Source organism: Poecilia reticulata, linkage group LG4 (assembly GCF_000633615.1).
Source record: "Poecilia reticulata strain Guanapo linkage group LG4, Guppy_female_1.0+MT, whole genome shotgun sequence".
NCBI classification, from domain to species: domain Eukaryota; kingdom Metazoa; phylum Chordata; class Actinopteri; order Cyprinodontiformes; family Poeciliidae; genus Poecilia; species Poecilia reticulata.
In genome coordinates this window covers 1,692,702-1,717,673 of record NC_024334.1, presented here as the reverse complement: position 1 = coordinate 1,717,673, position 24,972 = coordinate 1,692,702, and the positions used below count along the sequence as shown (strand labels likewise).

General features: G+C 39.7%; 1 protein-coding gene across 1 annotated transcript in view; it reads left to right on the top strand.

The window, feature by feature from the left end:
- The first annotated feature begins 4,694 nt into the window (after positions 1-4,694).
- LOC103463084 (ephrin type-B receptor 1-like) overlaps positions 4,695-24,972 on the top strand; it is a 116,794-nt gene continuing 96,516 nt past the window's right edge. Inside the window, exons 1-2 of the mRNA XM_008406220.2 lie at positions 4,695-4,712; positions 5,620-5,906. Of these exons, the coding sequence (XP_008404442.1) occupies positions 5,810-5,906 (97 nt within the window). The 5' untranslated portion in view covers positions 4,695-4,712; positions 5,620-5,809. The remainder of the gene's footprint in view (positions 4,713-5,619; positions 5,907-24,972) is intronic.

Here is a 24,972-nt window from a genome sequence, read left to right as displayed (position 1 = left end):
TGTGTGTTTTAATTCTGGTCTGTTCTAAGTTTGTTTGTCTTTGGTTTGGATTTTGAACTAAAGAGCAGTTCAGCTGCTCAAGGCGGTTTCTCCTCAGCGGAGGCAAGAGCTTTTGTTGCTTTGAACGACATATTTAGTTTTCAGCTAAAAAAATATTACAATTTTGAAGATTTAAAAAAATACTATATTTATGTATAGCAATGATCTTGTGTTAAATAGCCACTAACTAAGAGTTGTTGCTTGGTCTCCTGTTTTGAATATTTCACAAATTGTAAATATATGTAGTGATTTATTTGTTTATTTTTACAAATGTGCATTTAGCAACAATTGCATTCTTTATAAAACCAACAGGCCCATGTCAGGTGACCTGAATGCATATTTTTGGGGATTTTTAAGAATGTAATCAATTCTCAAGTAATGAAACTTATGGAGCTAAAATAAATATTTCGGTTTTGTTGTGAAAAACATGGAGCAACTGGCCATAGGATGTATTAAACCTACTGTAATTTGTAATTTACTGTATTGTAATTTGAATTAGTAAAATTATTCTTCTTCAGTGGACAGGGCACCATAACTGACTGCAGCCCAGGGGCCTCCATCCTTGTAAATCCGGCCCTGTGTGGGCCCTTTTGTTGTTGTTTTTAGCCGTTTTCTGTGTCGATATAAAAGACCTGAATTATTTCACACTCGTTGGGAAAGTTGTGTTAGCCTGCTGTAATCACTGGGCTGCTAATTAGAAACAATTTTACAGCTTGTTTAATGGGAATCCACCAGTATGAACCAGTACGGCTGCTATGGCCCATATTTACAGATATTGTATAGATTAGGTATATTTCTTTACACTTTCAAAACTGTCAAAGTCTGAAAAAAGAGAAACATAATTAATGTAACAGAAAAAAACTGCATGAAGTAAAAGACTTGCATGACTAAAACAGATGTTCAACGTGCAAAATGAGGTGAGTATCACAGAAATATAACCTCTGCTGTCATATAAATATTATAAACGTATGTAGATTGCTGAATTTGAAGGAAAGAAGATGTAAAAACAATTGTGTCTCATTTTAAGCTAATCTTTTCTTCAGTAGAAGCAGGAACTCTGAGCAAGACGAATAGAGCTAAATAAAGGGAAAAAAATTAATATTTGGTAATCCCAACTGATCTGAAACCTGTTTGAACAGATCATGAGGGGCTTGAAGGTTAAACGAGTGTTTTACAGCGACATGGAAGGGTATTATCCAGAAGCTGTGTTTTTCCTTGGCATGAAGAGAATCGATCGTAGCGTTTGGCCGACCCGGCCCTCTCAGGCCAGAACTCCTAAAACAGCTCAGCAAGTCCTGCAGCACAGTTTAAAAGAGCAACCTTAACGCTGCTGGAGACAGTTTAAATGTTATTGCTCTGCTCGTGTGGCAGCCAGCACATCTTTTATTGATTTTTGGGGGAACATTGGAGGCTGTGAGGACATTTTAACTTCCTGCAGCAGCACATTTTAAAGATATGAACTCACTGGCACAGGTTGGTTCTCACTGAAAACACAAGCGAACACGTGAGCTGTGAAAGAATCGCGAGGCAACAAACATCGAAGACGTAACGACTGAATTGCTCTACAACAGTCTTCATGCTGCAACTGTCATCGCCATAGTGATTGTTGTGTTTGTGCGGTTTTCTTACAGTTTAATTGACAAGCACATTAGGACCCCATAGTCCCTTTACACACAGCTTTTAAAAACACAACTCGCCCACAAATGCACATGTAATCTGTGTGGCCACATATAAAACCTTTTAAAGCAATATGGTCAGCCCACAGTGTATTAAAACATCGTGCCCAAGTTCATCTGAAGGTCTCATGCTCCAAACTGGATGCATTTGTTTCCATCTGGTGGGAGTTTGAAGCGGCACAGGAAGTGGCACCGACGTTTCCACGCCGGCAGATTAGACCCATGTTCAGGATAAGCTTGTGCCAGGGAGAATAATAGAAATTGTTCCACTTCTAAAAGGTGCTAGGAGGGTATTTAGGGAAATGTCACTCAATGTGGTCCTGGGAGGAAGGAAGTAGATGTAAGTAAAAACACCTGTGCAGGTGTTATTAACCTAATCCCCTTCCGCCCCTGCAGCCCATGGTCACATGTTAGAATACAGTCATGGCGTTTTCTCTTAACACTACAGGTTGTTTCTGTTTTTAAAAATCAAATTAACCTCTGGGTCTCTGCTCTTAACTTGCTAATTGCTAAAATTTAAAAATGCAACTAGATATCAGTCTTTCATAAATTAGGCTGAGTTCACACTGCAGCCTGAAGTGACCCAATTCCGATTTCTTTTTACATAATGCGACCTGTATCCGATCTTTTCATGGCAGTGTGAACAGCACAGGTCGGATTCTTTTCAGAATGTGACCCATATCAGATACGTATCCGATTCAATGCGACCATAACGTTCAGGTCGTATTAATCCGAACTGAACGTCACTGATTCTCAACAAATCTCACTAAGAAAAACAACAACTATGACGGACTGTAATGAGGATTAAGTTGTTAATTTGCTGCTCCGGTTAGACAACTTTAAATATGTAAGCTAAGCTCCACCGTTAGCCTCCATGTTTACTTCCGCAAACACTGAGCTCTTCTTCTTCTTCTTCTTCTTCTTCTTCTTCTTCTTCTTCTTCTTCTTCTTTTTATGGCGGTTGGCAGAACACTGAGAACGCTGACGCTATGGCGCCCTCTAGCGCGCATGCGGGACACTTCAGGTCGTTTGCCCGTTCATACTGCAGAACACATACAGGTCGCATTTACTGGCAGTGTGAACGGCCCCGGCTAAACAATCGGAATTGGGTCACTTCAGGCTGCAGTGTGAATTTTTTTTAGAGTGCTAAACATACATATGTTTCTAATAAGGCTTTTTTTTCACTATATGCAGGAAGCAAACATTGTTTTGAAAATATGACAATTTCGCTCAGCAGTTAAAGTAGTGACCAAAACTCCAGGGAGAAAGAAGATTAGTCACCAAACGAAACAGCTGCGAACCTCCGAGGTAAAAATAATCCCTCATATTCCTCCAGGGTTTGCTGAGGAGGGACAGTAATATTTACTGAATTATAACCTTAACAAAGCAGAGAGAAACAGATGTTTAAGACCTGTTTCCTGTACAGAAACACAATATGTTTTTTATTCGTTCACTTTTCTTTGAAAATTTTCAGACATAATTTTCTTCGATTTTTGTAAGATGTTATTTCTTTGTTGTATATTTTTGTATTTTGAGCATTTTAAGCTGCAGTGTTATTAACCGGGAGACAAAGACACAAAACACTGAAACAAACTTCAAATATAACCTGTTGCAGAATCATCTAGACCACATATGTCAAAGTCAAGGCCCGCGGGCCACATCCGGCCCGCAAATCAATTATCTATGGCCCCCTGAATGATATTTAATTACTATGAGAACCGGCCCGCAAGCCAGAGCCGCCCGCTCGTGTTTTGCCTGCAAACACTACATTTCCCATAATGCAACGGTAGCCCGCGAAGTGACTACAGCGCGCCCAAACGGCTTCATTATTCATCAGCTCAGAGCCTCACCCCGAACATTGATGAACTTGTACAAAAGATGAGACACCTCCAAGTATCAGGCTCAGCCTCAGACAAGTGAGCATCACAGAGCAGTAACGTATTTTCAGTTTATAAGTTTCAGTTAAATTTTTACATTTGTTTCTACAAGACGTGATTTTTCTTTGAATGAAGTATTGTTTTGTCTGTGTGCCATATATTTTTGTATTTTATTTTATTTTTTTGTATTTATTTTTCAGTTGAATGGATTCAGGTAAAATTGCAGATAAGAGCCATGAGAAAGAATACAACTGATTTGATTTATTTTTTTACTTTACTATTTGAAAGCAGTGATCGGTAGGATCATAGAGCAGCACAGTAATGCATTTTCAGTTTATAATGCATGCACTTTGATTTATGCATTTATCTTGATATTAAGAAACATATTTTGTTTTTAAAAACAATTAAATTTGTTGCTGTTTGCCTCTTGAAAAATGTTTTCCCTTGAAGTTACTGACAGAGCCATAACAAAATATTGCTTTATTCATTTAATCGTTAAATAATACACTCTGTTAGGTCTTGGTTCAATAGGCTATGTGCAATCATTTCAATATGTTTTAATAAACATTAAACCAGTCCGGCCCTCGGCTTGTAGCAAATTTGTTTTTTTGGCCCTCTGTGTATTTGACTTTGACATCCCTGATCTAGACAAAAGTAAAAATATTGATCAAATAAAAATAAAGCAATCCAGTTTTGTCCACTTACTGCAATACCTTGCAGAAATATCACACTCTTTGAACTTTTCCACTTTTTAAAGGTTACAAACATAAACTTGAATGAAACCGTTTTTATTTGGGAATTTACTTGATAGATCCACACAAAGTGGGACATAACTGCAAAATAAAAATATTATGAAGCTCCTTATGTTCAGTTGTTTGTTAAATTCATTGCTAGTTAGCCGAGTTTGTGTACGAACTCTCCCTCGCCCCCTTTGCCGGTTTCTCTCCTCTCACACCTGCAAACCGTTTCTAATCAGTCATCTGTCCTATAATCAACCTCACCAGTATGTTATCAGCCACTCCTTACTGGTTCATCCCTTTATTTTTCCATCAGTTCTCTGCTGTCCTTCCCCCTGGATTCCTGTTTTTGTTTTGCTCTGGCTCCCTGTGATTTTTTTGTGGTAAGTTTTGTCGTTTTCTTTTACTGAAACTGCAATTGGTTTTTTCGCGAGTATTTGGCGTTTCTGTATCGCAGTGTTGTAACTTCTGACTGTCCTGCCTCAGTTCTGACCAAACCACAGATGTTTTGGAGAGTTTATGACATAAAATGTTGTTTACAACATTAAATCTGAAGTTACAGTTACGGCTATAGAGGAATGGCTTTGCTCAAATGATATTGAGGGATTTGAAGAGCCTTGTCAAAGTCCAGACCAGAGCGAAATGAGAATGTGTGGGAAGATGTGAATATTGCTGTTTGCAGATTACAAGATATTTGTCCCCAGGGGCTGGAATACAAAAGAGCATCATAGCTTTCAAAACAAAATTTATATAGTCCTATTTATTCATCTTTTCAATTATGTTTTACCTTGTGGTCTTTCACACAGCAAACACACTTGTATCATGAAACTATGACATATTACGGGCACTGTAGATAAAAGACGGTACATTCATGGAAAAAAGAAAATTTTGAGATTTCAAAAATTTTCTAGAAAAAAGAAGAAATTGCTAAGCTCAAAGTCAAAATTTGCTGGAAAAAAAATCTCAAACTTTCTATAAAAATCTTGGAAATTTCTGAGACCCAAAAGTCCATTTTATTTTCATAAGTGGAATTTTTTAACCTTATGAATTCAGAAAATTTCTGAGATTAATCTAAAAAAAAAAAATCTTGAAATTCAAGAGGAATCCAGAAAGACACTGTGCGCTTTTGGAAAACTTGCATTTCACCACTAAGTGTCGCTGTTTAGCCACTTCTGCCGAGGTCCCGGGGCGGTGTGGGGGGAACCTGACCATTGGACACGCAGCTCGGGTCAGGTTGGGAAGAGTGGGTTATTGGTTTTCAAGCCGACATCCTCTCTCCTGATTGGGCAGGAAGGTGTCGGAGAAAACGGGCTGAGCGGAGGGAGAAGACGGATCCAACAGCAGTTTATCTCCTCTCAGCCTCCACTGACTCTGCTGCTTGTTCCTGTACGCGCCGAACTGAGGACTGAGATGTGACTGCTCACCGGAGGAATACAGCGTGTCTCCCTGGGATTTCTCTATTTTATTCTCTGCCGGCCGGATGATGGGAGCGGACAGGCGTGGAGGGATCTTGGCCGTTCCGGCCACTTGGGTTGCGCTGCTGCTCTGTGTGGTTACTCTTGTGTGCGCAGTGGAAGGTAGGTGGGCATTTGTGGATGGAGAACTGCTGCAGGGTGAAACCTGGAGTTAATTAACGCGCTAATAGATGTTAAAGCTGGGGGCTTGGAAGATGCCAACTAAGCCGGTTTAAGGAATTGGTGCAGACTTGGTTTAAGTTCATGTTGGGTTTCCAAAGAAAGAGTTTTGGGATATTGATGTACTACTGCTGGACTTTTCTCATTAAGTTTTCAACGATCTAATTTGATTATTACGTTTTATTGGTTGTCACTATAAAGCCGGTATTTTATGTTCAATATTTGCAACAAACTATAATTTCCTCTATCCACTTTGAACATTCTTCAGTGCATTTGTGTGATTTGGCAGGTCATGTTGCACGCAGTCCTCCTGCATGCGTGATGTGAATACAGTTTATGATAATGGTGTGTGCTGTTTAGTTTCAAACATCCCCATGTTTCCTCTCTGCTGAGTACACCGTCACAGCTCTGCTATCACACAGTCTGCTGGAGCAGCAAAGTGAATCATAATTATAGCTCACAGGTGCTTGGTGGCCCCCATGCTACTGCCTCCCCCACTGCTTCCCCTCTCCAGCATCACCTCTTTCTCCACCTGCTGTTTCCAGAAGCGTCATCTCCCCGCCAGCTCCTTTCCAAACACCACCTTCTGCCTCTTATGCTGCGTGCCCCTCCAACTCTAATCTCCTGTTATTTTCAGAGCATCGCGTTCTGTAGCTCCTGCTGCTTCTGCTTCTCTTGCCGCTGTTGTTTTGTGCTGCTGCTGCTCCCTGCCGAGCAAGGTTTCTGCTGTTTCGTCTCCAACAAACATCTCCCGCTGCAACTTTTTGTTTTACTTTTCTCCCCAGTGTTTCATCCTCCATTTCTTTTTCTTTTCTTTGCACCACTCCACATCTGGTCACCCTTTACGTCCTCAGACAGGGTCAGCTTGTTTCTCTCAGCATTACTCTTTGCCTCAGAGGCTCTCCAAATGGTATAATATCAAAAAATGTCTCTTCAGCCTGCTTCTCAAGCATGAACTCCTTGTTCCTCCTCCACTCAAAGTGCTGAAGTCCAAATTATCCTCTTGTAGAACCACACTTACTCCTGACCAAGTATTATCAGCTTCTCCCTTTTGCTCGAACTTCACCGACTTTTCTTTTTCTTGTACAATCCTCTGACCTGCTTTAGTTTTTCCCAAATGAATATTTGCTCGTTGCATATAGTTTGCTTTCCCCTCCTGTCTTTTCTGCTGCATTCCCTGACAGCATCCACTCCCATGTTGCCTTCTGCTGATGCTTCTGCTGCCTCTGCTGCTGCTTATGGAAGTGCTAGATTAGTCCACTGCTGTGTTTTAATGGTGCGTGTAACAACGGGCCCTGTGCCTAGTCTCACCTATTATGAGGCATGTAAATGTGTGGAAGGGCAGCTTTATTTTGATTAAACAGAATGCCATTTGGATCCCCCAGTGTGTGTGTGTGTTGTGTGTGTTTACTAGGTAGGTGGTTTTAGCCAGAGAGGTGAGACAATTACTGTAGGCACAGTGTGGGTGGTGGATTGTTTTGTGGTCACAGTGGCCTTTTCATGGTAAGTAGGTGCCTAATGAGCTGAGGTATACACTTATTGGACTCCTTTGGCATAAAAAGCTCCCTCTGATGCTCTTTGTTTTCTCCCTTACATATCTTATGTCTTGCATAGGCAGTTTTATGTGTCTTACTATTTCAAGCCATATTACAGGTGCATTATATTTTACAAATTGAAATAGTCTTGTATTATATATACATTTTTGATATGTTAAACTTTTGATAATTATGGCTTTTAACTAAAGATTGACTTAACATAAGTAGCTGCAACTAAGGGCTGTAACAAGTCCTTGAATGACTCAATTATCTCGATTAGTAAAATTCTTAAAGGCAAATTATCTGCCTCAAAGCTTCATTAAGCTTTGCTATTAACCACTCAGTGTTTAAAAATGGTGGGAAAATGAAGATGGATTTATAAAATTCAAAAGATTGTAGAAGAAGGAGTAATAGCAGGACTGATATTTGGACGTAAAGGACTTAATTAAACACTTTTTAAAATACAAAAGCATAATACTGGTAAATCCATCCATTTTCTTTCACCCTTGTCCCTTGTGGGGTCGGGAGGGTTGCTGGTGCCTCTCCAGCTAACGTTCCGGGCGAGAGGCGGGTTCACCCTGGACAAGTCGCCAGTCTGTCGCAGGGCAACACAGAGGACACACAACACTCACACACACACACACACACACACACACACACACACACCTAGGGACAATTTAGACAGACCAATTAACCTGACAGTCATGTTTTTGGACTGTGGGAGGAAACCGGAGTACCAGGAGAAAACCCACCATGCACAGGGAGAACATGCAAACTCCATGCAGAAAGACCCCAGGCCGGAAATCGAACCCAGAACCTTCTTGCTGCAAGGCAACAGCTCTACCAACTGCGCCACTGTGCAGCCAATACTGGTAAATGTGATTGCTGTATATGAAACAGTCCGCACTCCAGACCAGTAGGTGGCGGTAACACTACTTAGATTTTTTGCCAACCGTCATTAAGAATCAAGAAGAAGAACCACACCGGTCAGGTGATTATTTGTGTTGCACATCGCTCTCACTTCTGCCTACATGTTGTTGATGAATGCTAAGCGCTAGCAGCATAACATTCAAGTTTGGTCCTGGGCATCTGGGGGTGGATTTCATGGTCAGAGGGAAATATCTGGGTTTTTATCGCTCTTCGAGGGACCAGTAATCCAAAATTACTGACGCGATGCATGGAGTATGACAACCTTTCTCAAATGGTGGTGAATGTAGACATGTGGAGCAGAGAATCACAGAACACAGCAGGCTGTGATGGCTGGTATTAGCTTAGCATTACAGACACATTTAAAATAAATTTACCACCATCCTGGTCACCATAAATGGGTGGCGCTACATAGCTGGGATGTGTTTCTGTGTGAGACGAAGGAGCCAAATCCCGTTGTTGACATGGATACCAAAGCTGTAAGTGGCAGGGCAAAGGTGAGAGTTCATCTATTAAATTTATTCAAGCTGAATGCATAAACTAAAAGGAGTACAGGTATTTTCTTGGTGTCATAATGAGCCTGCTGCTTCGTATCTTTTTATAAAGGTGAACTATTATTGTTAGAGGTTCATTTTCTAAATGACAGAAATGTGATTGTTAGGGAGGCACAAATATGAAAATTTGGGCTGATGAGGATATCTAATATTAATACAACTGCTATGGCAGCATTTACATATATATATTTTATTCGAGTACTCAATCATCAGAATAATCGATAGATTACTAAAATAATCGTTTACAACTTCCCCAGTTGCAACCGTTTATCTGGATGCGTCCGTGTCTGGAACAGATTCAGTCCACTCCTTGTAAAATTTCCCCCAAACTCTTGAGCTTTGCGTCACAATCCTCTTAAATCTGCTGCTTGCCACACCTTTTTCTTCCATGCGATTTTCTAACATTATGTTTACTGCAGCACTCCGTAAATGGCCATTTTGCCTGTGGCATTTTATGGTTTACTGCCCTTGTGAGACAGAAAAGCATTTTTTGTTTTGGTATTTCTACTTTTCTAAGAAGGAACATTTTTGCTTTTAAGAAGTTAAAAGCCAGAAGCATCAGAAATATACTAGAGATGCATAGTGACGCTTACCTGTCAGTAATTTGATTTGCTAAATATATTTACATTAATCTTGACAAATGGTGCTAAAAATGACAATTTTACAGAATTAAAAAGCTGTTATATTTGTTTCTGGTAACCAAATCCAACAAAGTCTTTTGGTTTAAAATGTAAACTGTAAAGAGGAAAGGTATAAATTAATACACAAAGCAACTTGATGGCCAATAAATTATTTAATGAGCTTTATAACTCAATTAAAATTAGGCTATTGCTTAATTATGCGTAAGCTGCAGCCAGCATATTTTCACTGTTTTCAGGAAAAATAATGAATTGTGTGCTGTAATTATTTGAGCCAAGGGAAAGTCTTTATGTTTATTGTTTTAACTAATATTCAAAACTTTTTCCATCTTTTATTTCATCTTCTGTTTGAGAAATGCATTAAATAAAAAATCTGGCTGCCTATGTTTTGTTTCTCATTTAGATTTTTTGGAGATTTCTCCAGATCAACTAATTTTTTGTTGATTTGGATTCGTGCTTGGACTCAGTTTGGTGATGAAAAACAAAGTCTCTCTTAATCTCCATCTTGCCAGCTGATGCCTAAATGTTTTAGGTCAAAGCTGTTGTTTTTTTCCCCCAAACCATTTATATAAAAACATCTGTTCCATCTGAGAAAATTAACCCCGGGGCTGCTGCCCACATGTTTCACTGTGAGCATGGCGTTCTTTTGGTGATGTGGAGAAATAGTTTTCTGCCAACGATAAAGTTTGGTTTATAGAGGAGAAAGGCTTCTGGTTTGTGCATATGGAGCGTAGAGGAGATTGTTGTCACATGTGGAACGAAAGCAGAACCTGAGATAATCTCGCCGTTCCTTTAGCAGAAGCCTCATCAGTTTCTGTCTTGTCCTTACAGCAATTTTGCTTCAGATTTCTTCTTCTAGGTAACGTTAGTTTTGCCTCACATATCTTCTCCAATTACAGATGGCAGCGTTCACGGTACCATGGTGTGTATATATAATGAGGTGGATTTCTTTTTTGTACCACTTTTCTGTTTGACACATTCAGACAAAGATCTTTTGTAAACTTTCTCCAAACTATGGAGGCAAATCAACGTAAGGAAAATCCAGTGACGACATTTAAATGCAACTTTGGGTTAATTAAATTGACTGCAGCTGATGTCAGGTGTGTATCTAGGAAGGACCTATGGTGCAGTAGTTCTGTAAGGTGTTTCAGCTTTTTTCTATTTTTTCTTGTTACAAAAAATATGGATGAAGCTACTGCAGGACTTATTGTGTTACAAAAACTATCCAGCCATCCATTTTCTTGCACTCTTGTCCCCCAGTGGGGTTGGGAGGGGTGCCGGTGCCCATCCCCAGCCCATGTTTCAGGCGAGAGGTGACCGGACAGGTCGCCAGTCTGTCTCAAGGCAACACAGAGACACACAGGACACACAACTATGCACACACACACACTCACACCTAGGGGCAATTTGGAGAGGCCAATTAACCTGACAGTCATGTTTTTGGGCTGTGGGAGGAAACCAGAGTACCTGGAGAAAACCCACCATGCACAGGGAGAACATGCAAACTCCATGCAGAAAGACCCGGGGCTGGGAATCGAACACAGAGCCTTCTTGCTGCAAGGCAACAGCTCTACCAACTGCGCCACTGTGCAGCTCCTACAAAAACTCTAAATAACAAAATAATGAGCTAATCTAAATATGGATTGTGACTGAAGGAACAAGATCCCAGATGTAAGGCTGGACTCAACCTCAGCAATAGGCTGAGGAGCCCTGTGATCTGTGGACGAGGTCAAAGTTCAGCCTCTGCTCTGAGTTGGTTCAGGTATCTGATCAGAATGCACACCTTTGGAGACGATAGATGGAGTTTATCTAAATTGACTTTAACTCTTTAATGTTCACACCTGAACATTGTTTTTATCCTTTTGCATTTTATCCAAAACTACTTAAAAATTAGGATTTAGCTATAAAATTAATGTCTAATCAATCAATAAGCTTCTTAGAAGGAAAACCGCTGGTCAGATTAGGCTTCCTACGCTTTTCTGCTTGATTCTAATATCGCTTCACATCTCAGTCTGGGGCTGCACAGTGGTGCAGTTGGTAGAGCTGTTGCCTTGCAGTAAGAAGGTTCTGGGTTCGATTCCCGGTCTTTCTGCATGGAGTTTGCATGTTCTCCCTGTGCATGGTGGGTTTTCTCCAGGTACTCCGGTTTCCTCCCACAGTCCAAAAACATGACTGTCAGGTTAATTGGTCTCTCCAAATTGTCCCTAGGTGTGAGTGTGTGTGTGCATGGTTGTGTGTCTCTGTGTTGCCCTGCAACAGACTGGCGACCTGTCCAGGGTGACCCTGCCTCTCGCCCAGAACGTTAGCTGGAGAGGCACCAGCAACCCTCCCGACCCCACTAAGGGACAAGGGTGTAAAGAAAATGGACAGATGGATCTCAGTCTGGACTTTCTCCCATTGACTTGGATTCATCCTGCAGAATTTCCACCCAGCCAATCGGTGAACAGAAGGAGCTGTGAACAAAGACGTTGATTTTCTGTGCGGTTTCAGAATTGTACTCTGCCTGTAGTTTTAGCGATGAGGTTGGAGGAAGTGAATGAAGCCTTTCAGTCTGTTATCACCTGGTTCAGCTCGTAAGAGAGTGCCGTCACTTCTAAAGGTGCAAAAGATGCCACAATAATGGCTTTTCTGAGAATTACTACAACACTGAGAAGAACTGCAGTCATCCTGTCTGCCAAAGTAGCATCTATGTTGCAGAGCTAACAGATATCCAGTGTTACTCGCACCACTGGTCTTTATTTGGACATCACCAACCTGCAGTTCTCCCGTTTCTCAGTGTTTGGGATTTTCTTTGTAGCTCATTGCAAAGAGTCGCTTCACTTTAGCGTTTGAAAGGATTTTGACTGAATTGCATCTGATTTACAATGAGATCTCCAAGTAGCTTTTTATGCCATGGAGTTGAAAACTGTATATTTTTGAGAATGGAGTCAGCAAACTTGAATACTGTAAACAAAACAAAGCTGTAAGCAGGATTTGCGTCCGCTCACCATTGTAGCTCGAGAATTGCTGCCTCGTTCTCTGACCTTTGTGTTCTTCCTGGGTTTTCACCTACTCAGCGAGCCTAAATGGCTCTTCAGTAATCCTGCGTTTGACCCTTTTATTCTGAAAGTCAATGCAACGCCTGACCCAGCGGATATTATTTAGTATAAGTGCTACATATCCCACAAACAAGCTCTGGGAGAGGTGGCAAAGTCACTCTGTTTCTGACCCAAATGTCCAGTCAGCAGCAGACTCTGCCACCTAAAGTGCTGATTTGTGCCAGTGTTGAGTGTCAAAGGGTTGGAGACTTAATTTAGCTCCTTTTTTTTCATGCAGGAGATTCCAGTTTGGGCCTGTTTGTGAATTCATGAACTGGCTTTACTCATCCGCACCATGGAGGCTAAAAGTGAATTGCACTTGTGGATGTCTGACTGCATGCATCATTCCCGATTCGGGGCTTTTCCCTGGAGCCCAAACACAAACATGCTCCACTCCATGTGTCACCCTGTGATGTGCTAAAGGTTAAACATCAGAGATCTGGCCTCAGATGTTGCTGTTAGCAGGGATAGCTGTGATACTTAATGTTGGCATTTGCAACATAAATAATTACGCTCTCGACTTTGGAAATCAATTATGCTCTCATTGCGAAAAGATGCGCAGACGCCAAGTGACATTTTAACAGGCTGGCTTCCAAAAATACATACACACTGCAGCCTGCTCTGTTAGCTCATGTATTAAAGATGCTGTTTCCATGTTCATCTTGTGGCAGGTTATCAATGTGACAGACAGCTGAAAGGAAAAGTACAGGCTTGGAAGAAGAGCCTTTGGACCCGTCCTGAGGTTTTTACTCATGTTTGTTTTCCAGTCTAAGTTTTCCTCAGGGACTGCCTTCGGTTTTTTAATATTTATCTCCATGCAGCATCCAGATTGTTTCAGGATATATTCATTTTTTATTCTTCTGTGAGGTACTTGGAAGCAGTGGGAATATTTACTTTTGGCTGAGAGGCCCAGAATCTGTTGCTGTATTTTTCATGGCCTATTGGACGTTAAGAGGCAATTTTCGATCTGTCAGTACAATATTAGACTTTGCGCTCCGCACCCAGAGGCTTTCAGACGTCGCTTTCACAGCTTTCACTGGTCCAGGAAGTCATTTCTAACAAAACATGCCTAATGTTTACAGAAATGTTATTAATTAGTTACATTAGTGTGAAAATCAGTCCTTAACTATGAAACTTCACACATTTTCTGTTAATTTCCACACCATCAGTTCCCTCTTTCTAACATAGAAGAAGAAGAAGAACATGCTGGTCCATTTTATCACAGTCACATTTATTTTATTTTTTTGGTGTGCACCATGTCTAAGCTGAGCTTTTAGAGTGATGCCTGTAAATGCAGCTCAGACATCATGTTCTGGACTCTGGAAGAAGAAAACATGGTGTCAGACTGAATATCTTTAGAAATGCTTTTTTTTAAAAATGAAAAAAATGAACAAATTTTTGTTCTGAAGCAAATAAGGCAGCTTACAGCTTTCAGTCAACTGGCAAAAGTAAAGAGAAGTGCCGTCAATAAAGCATATTGGTAAAGAACAAAGTGTCCTGTGAAGAGGACTCTGTTAAAATATTTTTAAAAATTTGTATTTAGAAATCAGTTTTTCCAGATTTCTAATCAGAAATGGATCACAATTGATCTCTGATGTTCAAAAATCAGTAAAAGTTAACGCTATAAACTGTTGTGACAAAGTGGTTGAGATTGTACTTTTCTATCTATTCACATATTTATTGCATATTATTTCACATTTATTGTAACTTTGCTTCATATTGTTTCTCCGGTTTGTTTGCATTATGCTGCAGTTTACAACCAAATATGTTTTTTTAAAGTATCACTATTGAATTATTACTAGTTTACTTGAATTTCCCATTTATTAAACGTACATTACATTACCAGAAAGCATTTCCTGTTTGTTTCTGACGTCACTGATGACATAACTGGGTGCCATCCAGGACAGTAGCATTTATTTTATTTAAATTAAACATTTGATATTTAAATTTGTAAATGAGATTAATGTTATTTCAGTGTCTTTGAATGTTCAGGTGTGTTTTTGGAGATGAATAACTTAACAAGCATGCATCATTTTCTTAATATTAGCAGAAACAACATGTCTGGGATTGAAATGGCTGCTTACATGTTGGCCCTTCTGATGATTTGTGTTTTATCAAATTCGTTGCACACTTTGTAACATGGAGAAATTGTCCGGTTGTGTTGCTACTAGCAGTTAGCGCAATTAGCAAATCCTGTTGGTTTTTTGGCTGCACAGTGGCGCAGTTGGTAGAGCTGTTGCCTTGCAGCAAGAAGGTTCTGGGTTCAATTCCCAGCCTGGGGTTTTTCTGCATGGAGTTTGCATGTTCTCCCTGTGCATGGTGGGTTTTCTCCGGGTTCTCCGGTTTCCTCCCACAGTCCAAAAACATGACTGTCAGGTTAATTGGCCTCTCCAAATTGTCCCTAGGTGTGAGTGTGTGTGTGCATGGTTGTGTGTCTCTGTGTTGCCCTGCGACAGACTGGCAACCTGTCCAGGGTGACCCCGCCTCTCGCCCGGAACGTTAGCTGGAGATGGGCACCAGCAACCCTCCCGACCCCACTGAGGGACAAGGGTGAAAGAAAATGGATGGATGGATGTTGGTTTTTCCAACTTGGTAGCAGAATTGCCAGCTTTTGAGAACTAAAGTGAGGAACACCGACACTCCGTCATTTTGTGTTTGAGAGGTATAATGAATGACATAAAGAAAAATGTCACATCTCTTGAATGACTTTTAGAGGAGAGGCTCCTTGGTGCCACTGGACTCCCTGGCTGCATAGACTGGTTGTAAGGCTTTGCTTTTCCACTGCGCACCCTTTCAGCACTTTATTCTAATCATATTTTAGGTGCGCAGCTTTTTTAGTGGTTATTATAATTGCTGTAAGTGTGACTCCTTTCTCTCTGTAGACGGAACCCAGCTTGCAGAGAAGTAGATATAGTAACGGTTAAGGAAGAGTAAATGAATTTCTACGGAAATGTAAAAACTGAGAGGTTTTATTTTTTTCCAGTCTTTATAAACTTCTTGTTTAAACATGTTTATTACCCATATAAATATTTGCAGTGACTAATCAAAACATGTGAAAATATGTCGAATATTATGTATTTTGAGGGATGTGCATTAATCCTGTGTGGATGTGATGTAATCAGATCGAAGTTCCTCCTTCTGAGGCAAATCAAAATGAGCAGCAACTTTTTTTTTTTAGCTTTTGTGACATTTATTTGATAACTAACACCCATTTCCAGCCCTCTGGTTTTACATGCTAGTCACTCATTCAATCACTTGACTGAAAATCTGCATAATTTGACATTTTAGAGCTGTTGTGTGCATCATTTGTTCTCATCGCTGATATTTTTAGCACATTGACACCTTTTGATTTTCTTTAATATTTGATGTCATGTTACTGTAAGTCAATGCTTCCTCCACTCTGACTGATTTAAGTTTAAATAAAATAATTTAAAGCTTATTTAACCACTAAGTTTTTATCTGGTAAGAAATGAGACGGGCGAGTAAAACTACGCAAAAATATAATTCCTTTTGAACAAAAAGAATGTTCTTTATTTAAATTCTGTTACATTTTATCTTTATACATCACTAAAAATTACATTTATTGGTATTGCAACACTCATTTTCATGTTTTCAGTTGCATTTTGATTATTTAGGGCGGACGGCCTCTTTGCCACAACCCTAAACAATTCGACCACTTCAAAAAATGTTTTACTTATAATATGAAGAAACATCTAATTTAATAAACCTCTAAATCACAATCAATACAGACGATAAGAGTAATAATTTATCTTGTGTAAAAAGCACAAGCTGGATGGATTGAGCTTTATAAAATGATTCAGTTTATTTGCATCACGAACCAGCTTAATAAATTATATTTCTCTGATATGAAAGTATAATTGGTAGTGTTACAGAAGAGAGAGAGAGCTGGTGGGCATAAAGGAATGAAAGAATCTTTTGTTTTCACCTAAATTCTCTCCTTTTCTTTCACTGGGGGTCCATTATTCTGTCACTTCAACTAATTTGCAGCTCAAAGAGTCACATCAATATTCGACTGTTAGGGAGATGGCAGTGGCAGGCTCCTTGAGTTCTGCTGTCTCCCGTATTGATTTTCTTTTTCATCATGCAAGGTAAGTGTTGGCATCAATTACCCTTTGTTTCAGACAGAATTATTTCCTGACAGTCCTGCAGAAGAGATTTTATAAGAACGCACGCGATTACGTTAATTTTAGAAAGGGAAAAACCTGGAAGCAAGCTAGAAATATAAAACTATGTTAATATTTATTTTTATTTCGTAAGCAGGGATGGATATTGCATGGAATAACAAAAATGTTTTTAAAAGGCAAATGTATATCTATTTTTTTTAAATCTTTTGCAATTGAATCTAGAACTAATTTGTTTACATTTGACTGGAAAATAAGAGTTCAGTTCAAACCTCAGTTTGTTGATGCGAATCAAGTCATTTATCTCAATCCTCCGTCTGCTGAATCTTCCATCTCTGGTGAGGACTGGCGGGAAAAGTGAGATCAGATCACATGAGAAGTTTGTGACGAAGTCATGATGGTTTAAAATGAAATGTTCTTCTCCCGTAAACCCCTTTATGTTTCTTCAGCTCCTTCTTTGTACACTGCCCAAAAAAATAAAGGGAACACTTAAACAACACAATATAACTCCAAGTAAATCAAACTTCTGTGAAATCAAACTGTCCACTTAGGAAGCAACACTGATTGACAGCGGGGTCCCTGGTCGGGTCAAGAGTTTGGGGGAAATTTTACCAGGAGTGGACTGAATCTGTTCCAGACACGGACGCATCCAGATAAACGGTTGCAACTGGGGCTGTTGTAAATGATTATTTTAGTAATCTATCGATTATTCTGATGATTGAGTACTTGAATAAAATATAGGGTCCCCGTTGTCAATCAGTGTTGCTTCCTAAGTGGACAGTTTGATTTCACAGAAATTTGATTTACTTGGAGTTATATTGTGTTGTTTAGGTGTTCCCTTTATTTTTTTGAGCAGTGTATATCACTTTAGTCGTGTTGTTTCGGTTTAGTCAGCGAGGGCAGAGTGTGCTTTCAGAACATGCAGCTGGGATTGTGGGACCAAGAGGATTTATTATGATTCCAAGCAAGATTTACCCAAATAAAATACGAGTTAGGATTTCCTCTTGCGTGCTGAAAAATGGTTTTGTGCTTTCTTTAATATGGTATTCTCCAGTACTTCTCTGACTTGATGGATGTTGGAGGTTTATAAATCAGAGTTTCAGTCTTTTTCTTTGGATCACAGCAGTCAGATGTTGGTTCTCACTGTACCAGGTTCTGCTGGAGGTGATTTTTCTTCCCACTGTCACCATGTGCATGCTCATTGTAAGGGATAGCTGCTAATGATCCTGAGCGTTGTGCAAACCCACACAATTGATCACTGAAGACAATCGTTAAAAGGAAAAATAATCTTTTAAATTAAGTAATGTTTTAGTGATTTTCCATCCATCCATCCATCCATCCATCCATTTTCTTCCGCTTATCCGGGGTCGGGTCGCGGGGGCAGCAGCTTCAGAAGGGAGGCCCAGACTTCCCTCCCCAGCCACTTCTTCCRGCTCCTCCAGGAATCCCAAGGCGTTCCCAGGCCAGCCGAGAGACGTAATCCCTCCAGCGTGTCCTGGGTCTTCCCCGAGGCCTCCTCCCCGTGGGACGTGCCCGGAACACCTCACCAGGGAGGCATCCAGGAGGCATCCTTACCAGATGCCCGAGCCTCAACTGGCTCCTCTCGACGTGGAGGAGCAGCGGCTCTACTCTGAGTCCCTCCCGGATGACCGAGCTTCTCTCTCTAAGGGAGAGCCCAGCCACCCTGCGGAGGAAACCCATTTCAGCCGCTTGTACCCGTGATCTCGTTCTTTCGGTCATGACCCAAAGCTCATGACCATAGATGAGGGTGGGAACGTAGATCGACCGGTAAATCGAGAGCTTCGCTTTTTGGCTCAGCTCTCTCTTCACCACGACGGACCGGTACAGCGCCCGCTTCACGGCAGACGCTGCCCCAATCCGCCTGTCGATCTCCCGCTCCCTTCTTCCCTCATTCGTGAACAAGATCCCCAGATACTTAAACTCTTTTTAGTGATTTTCTCCTTTTAGTGATTTTCTTTTTTTAAAATAGAAAACACAGAAATAAACTCCAATAGAATAAAATGTTGGATTTATTCTCATTACGTTTAAGACATGATACCAACAGACTGACACGAAATCAACAACTGTAATGATGTCGCTGACAGAAGATCCATTTTTAGCAATACTGACTACAAAAGACCTCAGCGGTATAGAAAAAGCCACATGCAGGATCCTTTTGTGGCTTCCCAGATGTATTACGCCGTTTCCAGTTTTCTGCATGCTGCAGCTCTGAGCTGCAGACCTGTATAGCTCAGCATATGATTGAACATAATGGCCCATTATTTATTTGCTGGTTGTAAGTGGGCCCTCTGCCAGCCTCTTCAGGGTTCCTGCCGTGGCCATATGGTCTCACAGATAGCCATGCTGGAACGAAGCAGTGAGCCGCAGAAGAAGAGGGGCGAGACATGACGGAGGAGCCGTTGCACATCAGTTATTTTGCTTCACCTTGAAAAGGTTGTGGAGGAAACGGAGCCTCATCTAGAATTTTAATCACCTTTTGTTATTGGATATTAATGCTGAGCAGTAAAAAACAAACTTGGCAGTCACGTCTGTTACTGTGCATGTCTGTTTCCTTTTTGATTTAAATTCAGATTTTAGCGTTTTTTCATAATGTGTGCCCTTAAAAAGTTTTCTAAAATGCAGATCAGTTACAGGAATTTCAGTTATTTTATGGTGAAAATTATTGGTCATGATTTGATAACTTTTAGTCTTCCAGTAGATGTTGTAACAGAAAATGTTCTAACGCTTTTTGAATGCATTTTAGGATGTTAAACAAAGATGATTTTAACTAAATAAACAATAAAATATCCATGACATTCAGTTTTCATTTATCTTTTACGGTTAGAAGATTGGAAATGTGTGTTTTGTTTATTTAATTTCTAATAAGTGAACACATTTAAGATTCAACTAAACGTCTTAATTACATTTTTATTTCCTTTCAGGAAGCTTTGTTGGCTACTTGTACGATTCTGCTATAATGATTGACTGCAGGCTTTCAGTCATGTGAAACTACACAACTTGATAAAATAAAGTTTCTTCTGCAAGTTACTCAGTTTCAGAGGCTCAGACACGTCGACGCTGTGCTGCTGTAGAAACCCCAAAGTAATTCCCAATTCATTTTTTTTTCAAACTTCACCTCAACCTGAGGTTTTTAGTGATGGAAATACTTGTGGGCTGTTTTGTATTTGCTTTGTTTTGGATATTTGCGGTTAAAATTGGATGTTTCTGCACCTCCACCATTAGATTCAGCCATGCTTTAGTGAAGCGTCGCCATCAGGAGTTTAAGCAGACAGCAGCAGAGATGGGAGACTTTTAGGGTGCGTCCACACTGCAGCCTGAAGTGACTCAATTCCGATTTTCTTGCCGGGACCGTTCACACAGCCAGTAAATGCGACCTGTATGTGTTCTGCAGTGTAAACGGGCAAACGACCTGAAAGTGTCCCGCATGCGCGCTAGAGGGCGCCATAGCGTCAGCGTTCTCAGTGTTCTGCCAACCGCCATAAAAAGAAGAAGAAGAGCTCAGTGTTTGCGGAAGTAAACATGGAGGCTAACGGTGGAGCTTAGCTTACATATTTCAAGTTGATATCCGGTCGGAGCAACATATTAACAACTTAATCCTCATGTAGTCCGTCATGGTTGTTGTTTTTCTTCCCACTTGCGCGTATCAGGCGCAGAATAGTGAGATTTGTTGAGAATCAGTGACGTTCAGTTCGGATTAATACGACCTGAACGTTATGGTCGCATTGAATCGGATACGTATCRGATATGGGTCACATTCTGAAAAGAATCCGACCTGTGCTGTTCACACTGCCATGAAAAGATCGGATACAGGTCGCATTACGTCAAAAAAAAAAAAAAAATCTGAATTGGGTCACTTCAGGCTGCAGTGTGAACGCAGCCTGAATCACCTGCAGATGTGAACAAGACTTCAGATTGTAAGTTACATTAGCAACTGTAACTCCTAAAGCTTAAGGTTGATACTTTTTCCCCAAACTGTGTACGTCTAGGAGTAAATCATGAAGCCAGCGAAAGGAAAAACTGGGTTAAAAATGTCAAGCGGTGCTTTTCAGCTGCAGTTCAACCAGCAGTAATCACACGTTCATCCAGTGGAAGCTCAGGCTGATAAACATACATGGGTTGGCCATGATGATCGACTCCTAGCAACACTTACAGGTAAATGACAGAAAACAGTTGGACCTCTCTCAATCCTCCAGCATGATTTGTGTGATGGTGGAAAAAACCTATCTTGTTGTGTAGAGCAATCAGAGTTGATGTGTTGCATTTTATTGGTGAAGCCCATTTTTTTCCTAATGACAGACAGAAAAGCATGGAACTGGGGAACGTAACACATCGATTACCGTTTGGGTTTGTACACAGTAAAAATGCCAGTGTTGAATTAACACCCAAAAGTGTCCATATGTGTCCAAGTCGGCTGGTGTTAAAGTAACACTTTTAAAAGTGTTAAAAGATTGACACCCATTTTTTGTTAAATTAACATTGGTCTATAATACTGAAAAGGGTTTAAGAAAAGTTAAACTTTCCATTTCTGTGTATTGTTTTGAATATTTTCCACTGGATTTGATTGATATTGACACCTTGTGCGTCAATTATTTACTTTTTTAACACCACATTATGTTTTGTGATCAACACTACACTGGTGTTACTTTTAATATATTTTAACACTAACACCGTTGTAAATGTTAATGTGACACTCTGTATTGTTGAATTTAACACCAGCCGACTTGAACACATATGGACACTTTTGGGTGTTAATTCAACACTGGCATTTTTACTGTGTACAAACTAAAAGTTTTTATTCAGTTGTTGAAATGGTAGCATAGCTCAAGTTAAATTAAATGTGTATTTCAGACATAACTCAACGGTTTTTACCCACAGATGAAGTATTTTAACGTCTCTTGGAAAGAATAAGATGAATAACGCCCTGGATTTTCTGGAAGTTCTGTGATTGTCCTTTAATTGTGCAGTTTTTAGTTTTTAGCGCTGCACCTCCACAGTGTTTTTGTTCTACTTTCAGGTAGCACCTTATCAGCTCGCAGTAGGGTGACCAAGCATCTGTGCTCTTTTGTAGCAGCTTCACACTCACTCGGTTTCATTGACACTGGCCTTTTACAGCCGCAGACTTTTGTTCTGTCGGCTGCTAAGCCGCTCTGCTGGAGCAGCGAGACATTCAGTGTTTCTGCTCAGGAACAGAAGGAGAAAAAAGAAAAAACGCTGTTCAGGTTCGACACATGTACTCCCCGTGTTGCCATTCGTCTAGCGCAAATGTCACACACTACAGCTGTGTATGTATTGTGGGACTACTGATCAGCCTTTCTGTGATTTTAAACAATACTTTTTATATTTTTAGTGCAATATGAACACATGCATTAAATTGGATGCAGAAAGAAATGGAAATGAAGCTTAGTACTGTGCGGCTTTGCAGTAAAGAGGATTTCCACCAGCGCTCGGAAAATGTTGGCAAGAAAAATGTATTTGTGCAACATTACTCGTACAATTTCCATAAAATGTAAAATTTCAGTAACTACACTGTAAAAACACAAACGCTTACCCAGAATGTTTGGTCTAGTTTCTAGTGTCAATATCTTGAAATAAGGCAAAACTAACTTACAAGTGATTTTTCAACAAGATATGGAGGCTTGTTTTAAGTAAAGAATTGACTTAAAACTGCTAGTTCCATTGGCAGATTATTTCACTTATAACATTTTTCCCTTGTTATAAGTTATTTCAATGGAACAGGGACATTTTCATCAATATTAGGAAGTTATTTACTTGAAACAAGCCTTTATCTTGCTGAAAAGTCCATTTTAATAGTCTTATTTCAAGTTTACTCTGATATTAGCACTAAAAATTAGAACAAAATGACTTAGTAAGATTGTGTGCTTGTGTTTTCGGTACAAGTCAAGGGGAGTGGATCATTAAACAGTCTAATAAATTGATTTCTGTGTGACAGACATGCAGATACATGTGAGGTTAAAGACGAGCAAAGTCACAAATCATTTTTATAGCACCAGCTAACCCAACAGGCTAGTTATAAACTATTTATAAGCCCCAACATTCGCAAGAACAAACTTCACACAGCAACGTCTGCATAGCCGAGATCCCAATTAAAGACTTTCTGCTGTGAGGCAGCGTTGCTAATCACCACACCAACCCTTTCATCCCGCTCCTTACTTGGAAAATCAATTTCAGGAGGAAATTATTATTTTTTAATTATTTGGATCTTGCACTAGTTCAAGTTCACTTAGATAAATCTATTATTTTACTATATTCACAATATCTATCCCACCTTGGGCACCATAAGAGCAAGAATATTCAATTATTACCTCCTTTTTGTCTTGCACCTACACTGGCTGTTGGATGGCATTTTCTAGTTCAGTTTTCAAAGACGGCATTTACAGATTTGCATTTCTGAATTTTGAAATATATTGTTGTTGTTCACACTGTGGCATTAAGAAAAACACTTTGAATCTGACCACACCTGTTAGGTGTAAACACTTCACTGTTCTGACCTACGCAGTTAAAACAATATGTCGAGCAAAAGTCATTCAGAGATTCTTTGTCCACTCCGTTAAGAGTGGACAAAGGTCAAGTGACACAAGAGCCCCAACCTAAGAACAAGGAGTTTAAAGAGGACACATGATGGGAAATTTGCATTCTGCATATCTTTGTATGTGCAGTTTGTTTTTGGTGTCTGAAAAATGACCCATTTCAAAAATCACAAATCAGCAGGCACTGCCCATCACCTAGCAACCCAAGCTCAGCTCCAGCACCTTTGGTCAGCTGGTTTTATCTCTTTATTCTCTGTACAATGGCTGCTGGAAAAGACAAAATACTTTCTTGTTGAAACCACTTTCTGTATTTTTGTTGGTTGTGCTGAGGCTCCAGTTATGCTTTTCAAAGATGTACGATTGTATTATGGTGGAGTTTGTGGGCGTGGCCAGCAGCAGCTTGGATTTAAAGTGACAGGAGCCCAAAAACAGTTGGTTCTGAAAGGAGCTGAAAACGGGCAGAACTGAGTGAAATCTCATTATCTAAGACTAATTTTGTGCTAAATGTAATTTATGAACAGACCCATCCTAATATGTTCAAGAAGCACCTTTAATTATTTTATCTCAAGCTGTAAGAATTTGAACAGTCGGTTTAATTATGTATCTAGAAATCAAAATATCGCTCATAAACTGAGTTTACCTTTCCAAAGAAAGATCATTTGATGAAGCTAAATCTTTATCACCTAAAAGTTAATTATGCAACTTTTTCAGAATTTTAAATGGTAAAATTTCACATTTGTTCGTCTTATTATGTAATAAATCTGAATATTAGTGTTTTTACTGTAACTGATTATGAAAAAGTTGAAAAGAAAATGACCAGATGAATTTCCACCAAAAACATTTTGGGATTAATTTCATATAATTTTTGCCTTTAATCATGGATTTTTTTGTGGCAAATTTATGACGTTTTGACTTTACAGAAGTTTTTTTCTTAATTTTACTCTTTAGAAAATGAAGATTAATCTGAATTTTTTTGTATAAATGTACTCCTCCGTGTTTTTTTTTTTCTTATCTACAATGGCCCCAACACTCTATTGCACAGCCTAACATTAAATCTGTTTCATACACAGACGGAGTCATTTTACAACTGAATATACTACTTAATATTCTCTTAATGCGAATAAATATATTTTCATAATCATGAATTTGAGCAGACTGACTTCAGACTGTCAAACTCTGATTGTCTGCTTCCAGTTGCTAAAATAATATGCATATAAAAGGATATCCAGTCATTTGTATTTAGTAATTGGCTTTGCAGCAGGTCCCTAATCCAGAGAAAGCATGTGCAGAGTGTAACGACTCGGCATGTTCCTTTTAACAAGGAGGCATTTTAACAAAGGGCAAAATGGCCATGAGCAAAGCTAGACATTGTTCTAATTCATGCAAAATGCAGAGTAAAGTCACTCAGTTCTAGACTTATTTACCCATTAACATTTAATAAAGGTCTAGGTTTATTCATAAATGTTTAGTTCTTAAAATCTAAATTAGGTGGAAGCCATTTATTTCTGAAAGAAAGTACTGTTTTAAATTAGTAGCGGGGGAAAAAAGAAGCATTTTCCATAAAGTA